This window comes from Trematomus bernacchii, unplaced genomic scaffold (assembly GCF_902827165.1).
Source record: "Trematomus bernacchii unplaced genomic scaffold, fTreBer1.1, whole genome shotgun sequence".
Taxonomy (NCBI): domain Eukaryota; kingdom Metazoa; phylum Chordata; class Actinopteri; order Perciformes; family Nototheniidae; genus Trematomus; species Trematomus bernacchii.
This window is the reverse complement of record NW_022987693.1, coordinates 32,501-37,776: the sequence shown is the minus strand read 5'-3', so window position 1 is coordinate 37,776 and position 5,276 is coordinate 32,501. Positions and strand designations below refer to the sequence as shown.

At 43.0% G+C, this 5,276-nt stretch overlaps 1 protein-coding gene across 1 annotated transcript in view; it reads right to left on the bottom strand.

The window, feature by feature from the left end:
• Positions 1-3,987: 3,987 nt before the first annotated feature.
• The window catches only part of LOC117489201 (TATA-box-binding protein-like), a 15,363-nt gene continuing 14,074 nt past the window's right edge, over positions 3,988-5,276 (bottom strand). The window contains exons 7-8 of the mRNA XM_034138375.1: positions 4,558-4,649; positions 3,988-4,258 (exon numbers count right to left, since the gene is read on the bottom strand). Coding sequence (XP_033994266.1) covers positions 4,182-4,258; positions 4,558-4,649 — 169 coding nt within the window. The 3' untranslated portion in view covers positions 3,988-4,181. The remainder of the gene's footprint in view (positions 4,259-4,557; positions 4,650-5,276) is intronic.

Here is a 5,276-nt window from a genome sequence, read left to right as displayed (position 1 = left end):
GCGACAGTAAAAGTAGTCATTGTGCAGATTGGTCCATTTCAGAATAATATATATGATATGTTTTATAATGATTGATCATGAAAGTGTTCTCAAAGCTGGTAAAGGTGCAGCTAGTTTGAATGACTTTGTATACTGCAGGGTAGCTTGTGGATTTACTCCAGGTGGAACTAAAGTCTGATTTAACACTTGGTTATATTTCACATCATTCATCCTCATCTGTAAAGTAACTAAAGGTATTAAATACATGTAGTGGAGTAGAAGTACACCATGTACCTCTGAACTGTAGTGGAAGTACACCATGTACCTCTGAACTGTAGTGCAGTAGAAGTACACCATGTACCTCTGAACTGTAGTGGAGTAGAAGTACACCATGTACCTCTGAACTGTAGTGGAGTAGAAGTACACCATGTACCTCTGAACTGTAGAGGAGTAGAAGTACACCATGTACCTCTGAACTGTAGTGGAGTAGAAGTACACCATGTACCTCTGAACTGTAGTGGAGTAGAAGTACACCATGTACCTCTGAACTGTAGAGGAGTAGAAGTACACCATGTACCTCTGAACTGTAGTGGAGTAGAAGTACACCATGTACCTCTGAACTGTAGTGCAGTAGAAGTACACCATGTACCTCTGAACTGTAGTGAAGTAGAAGTACACCATTTACCTCTGAACTGTAGTGAAGTAGAAGTACACCATGTACCTCTGAACTGTAGTGGAGTAGAAGTACACCATGTACCTCTGAACTGTAGAGGAGTAGAAGTACACCATGTACCTCTGAACTGTAGTGAAGTAGAAGTACACCATGTACCTCTGAACTGTAGTGGAGTAGAAGTACACCATGTACCTCTGAACTGTAGTGGAGTAGAAGTACACCATGTACCTCTGAACTGTAGTGCAGTAGAAGTACACCATGTACCTCTGAACTGTAGTGAAGTAGAAGTACACCATTTACCTCTGAACTGTAGTGAAGTAGAAGTACACCATGTACCTCTGAACTGTAGTGAAGTAGAAGTACACCATTTACCTCTGAACTGTAGTGAAGTAGAAGTACACCATGTACCTCTGAACTGTAGAGGAGTAGAAGTACACCATTTACCTCTGAACTGTAGTGAAGTAGAAGTACACCATGTACCTCTGAACTGTAGTGAAGTAAAAGTACACCATGTACCTCTGAACTGTAGTGAAGTAGAAGTACACCATGTACCTCTGAACTGTAGTGAAGTAGAAGTACACCATGTACCTCTGAACTGTAGTGAAGTAAAAGTACACTATGTACCTCTGAACTGTAGATGAGTAGAAGAACAAAGTAGCAACACATTGAATACTTAAATAAAGTACAAGTATCTCAAAATTGTACCCAAGTATAGTACTTGTTGAGTTTATGAACTTAGTTACTTTACACCACTGGCTATAAAGATAGAAAGACTAAGCCTTGCACAGAGGCATGAAAATACATTTTCAAAATGCTCAACAGTGCTGCCAACATTATAAACTGACTGCTACACAATTAAAATAAATGCTTTTATACATTTCTATTAGATGTGACTCTTTAGTGTTTCTGTTATTATTAACTGCTGCTTTAGTTGTTCTGACTGCTAACATCCTGTTATTCCTCATTTTAAAGCTGATATTCCGTGGGGTCGGGGGGGTCGGATCCTTGTCACCTTTTTCATACCTGATGAGTTTGCATCCCTGTCTTGTAGTAAAAGTAGAAGTACCAGAGTGTAGGAATACTTACAGTAAAAGTCCTGCATTCAAAATGTTACTCAAGTAAAAGTAGAGAAGTATTCTCATCAGAATATAGTTAAAGTACCAAAAGTAGTCGTTGTGCAGATAATAGTATTATATATACAAGTACACAGTAATATTACAGTCTGCAGTGTCTCTGTATGTATAAACCCTGACCTCTGGTGGTGCAGAAGTGAACTACCGCTGATTTCTACATTTACATTTTTTTTAATTATTTATTTTCTAATAAAAAAATCAACTTGTAGTTATTTAGGAATTATTTACGTATTTTTGTTTAAAATTCAGCAATAATTATATCAACATTTCTGTTACTTTCTATATTTATAATATGTTCCTTTTTTTAAAATAACATCTGTTTTATATTTGGTCATTTTGTCAAGAATTCAAAGACTGTGGTGGAACATTATGTAGTATATATTGTGTGTTGCACCACGGACCTGTTAGAGAGTGTACCGTGTTGTTGTATTCATTCTAGTTTGACAGTAGCAGGTGGTAGCAGGTGGTAGCAGGTGGTAGCAGGGAGCAGGGGGCAGGGAGCAGGTAGCAGGAGGTAGCAGGGAGCAGGGAGCAGGGGGAGCAGGAGGGAGCAGGGAGCAGGGGGCAGGGAGCAGGTAGCAGGAGGTAGCAGGGAGCAGGGAGCAGGGAGCAGGGGGCAGGTGGCAGCAGGTAGCAGGTAGCAGGTAGCAGGTGGCAGGAGGTAGCAGGTAGCAGGAGGTAGCAGGTAGCAGGAGGTAGCAGGGAGCAGGTAGCAGGTAGCAGGAGGTAGCAGGGAGCAGGGAGCAGGGAGCAGGTAGTAGCAGGTAGCAGGTAGCAGGTAGCAGGTAGCAGGAAGCAGGAAGCAGCAGGTAGCAGGTAGCAGGTAGCAGGTAGCAGGAGGTAGCAGGTAGCAGGAGGTAGCAGGGAGCAGGTAGCAGGAAGCAGGAAGCAGGAGGTAGCAGGTAGCAGGTAGCAGGTAGCAGGAGGGAGCAGGGAGCAGGTAGTAGCAGGTAGCAGGTAGCAGGAAGCAGGAAGCAGCAGGTAGCAGGTAGCAGGGAGCAGGGAGCAGGGAGCAGGGAGCAGGTAGCAGGAGGTAGCAGGGAGCAGGGAGCAGGGAGCAGGGAGCAGGGAGCAGGGGGCAGGTGGCAGGAGGCAGCAGGCAGCAGGCAGCAGGCAGCAGGCAGCAAGTAGCAGGTAGCAGGTAGCAGTAGCAGTAGCAGGCAGCAAGTAGCAGGTAGCAGGCAGCAGGTAGCAGTAGCAGGCAGCAGGCAGCAGGCAGCAGGCAGCAGGCAGCAGGCAGCAGGCAGCAGGCAGCAGGCAGCAGGCAGCAGGCAGCAGGTAGCAGTAGCAGGCAGCAGGCAGCAGGTAGCAGTAGCAGGCAGCAGGCAGCAGGCAGCAGGCAGCAGGCAGCAAGTAGCAGGTAGCAGTAGCAGTAGCAGTAGCAGGCAGCAGGCAGCAGGCAGCAGGCAGCAGGTAGCAGTAGCAGTAGCAGTAGCAGGCAGCAGGCAGCAGGCAGCAGGTAGCAGTAGCAGTAGCAGGCAGCAGGCAGCAGGTAGCAGGCAGCAGGTGTTCCTACCTTTCTGTAAACCAATGGAAAAGAAAGTGAGGAGTTCCATACTGAACACGCCGCCTCCGACTCCCATTCATCGGCTCTACACGACAAACATTTAATTTCAATCTTTATTTCGAACAGATTAAAAAAATAACAAATAAAAAATAACAAATGTGAAAAACAGAATACCATATTGTTAAAATAGTATTTATCCACATTCACGATAATATTTATATATTCAACAAAAAAAAGTCTTCATATTAATAATAATAATTTTAAAAAATCATATGTGTCCGAAAGGGAGCAGGAGGAAGCAAAGCTTATTAATTCCCACCCCTTACTTGATCAATGATTGTCCTTTAAGTCATTATGCAAGTTATTCCTACTTACATTTACATTTATAAATACATATACAATAATGTCTCATCTTCAGTCACCTCTCTTCATTCTCATAGTTTTCCCAAAAAGTGTTTCTGTACATCCTTTTAAACTGAATTATGCTTTGTTTTAACTCCTGCTCCAAACCATTCCATCAAATCACCCCACAGATTGTTATACTCGTACTTCTCACAGTTCTTCTGACCTTGAGTTGTTTCAAATGTAGATTTCCTCTCAAATGATACCTCTCGGTCTATGAACAATGTTTTTAATTTCCTAGGAAGTAGATTATGTCTTGCTCTGTACATGTGCCGTTTTAAATGTAACCAGATCAGTGAACTTCAATATGTGTGACTTCAAAAATAATACATTAGTGTGTGTAACATAACATATTCAATCCTATAACAACTTCCTAAATGTGGAGCAAACACCAAGCTGTAGTTATTGATTACTGAGGGTTTTATTTATGAATCTCCTGAAGGACATAAGACTTTATTCTTGGTGTAAAAAACGTGTATTTGTTGGATCAGGTCTTCCTGAAGCGGGTCAGGATCGGGCCGAGCGTCTCCAGAAGTGACTTCAACTCCGCCTCAGATTTAACTCCTGAACAACACAAGAAGGATTCATGGAGAATATCTCACAGAGAAACCAGACACACAAAACCAGGGAACAGTTCTAAAAATAAGCGATTCTGACGAGTGCTCAGCCACGGAAAAAACCCAAAATAGTTTGCACTTCCCACGAAAGGAATATTTGGCACACTTCAGTTTTAGAATCTGCACAGCTCTCCAGTTTTTTGTATATTTTTTGTAAAGTTCTTATATGGTCTGAAACCTCCTACATGACCCCCAAAGGCTTTGAAACACATATGCTTCTTCTTCTATGGTTCTGCTGTTCGTTACCGGTCACAGTAATCTTCCCCGTTACAAAGATGGAGACGGAGACCCCAGGAAAACCCCTGAAGAAGAGTCCAGGAAACAGCTCCGGTTCATAGCTGAGGAGAGGAAACACAGACACACTTAAAGGTCAATCAATCAATATATCACAGGTCTGTATCACAGAAGAGACATGAAGAAGAGGGGACACATGTTGATGTAGAAGAGACATGAAGAAGAGGGGACACATGTTGATGTAGAAGAGACATGAAGAAGAGGGGACACATGTTGATGTAGAAGAGACATGAAGAAGAGGGGACACATGTTGATGAAGAAGAGACATGAAGAAGAGGGGACACATGTTGATGTAGAAGAGACATGAAGAGGGGACACATGTTGATGTAGAAGAGACATGAAGAAGAGGGGACACATGTTGATGTAGAAGAGACATGAAGAAGAGGGGACACATGTTGATGAAGAAGAGACATGAAGAAGAGTGGACACATGTTGATGAAGAAGAGACATGAAGAAGAGGGGACACATGTTGATGTAGAAGAGACATGAAGAAGAGGGGACACATGTTGATGTAGAAGAGACATGAAGAAGAGGGGACACATGTTGATGTAGAAGAGACATGAAGAAGAGGGGACACATGTTGATGTAGAAGAGACATGAAGAAGAGGGGACACATGTTGATGTAAGAGAATGAAGAAGAGGGGAACATGTGATGAGAAGAGACATGAAGA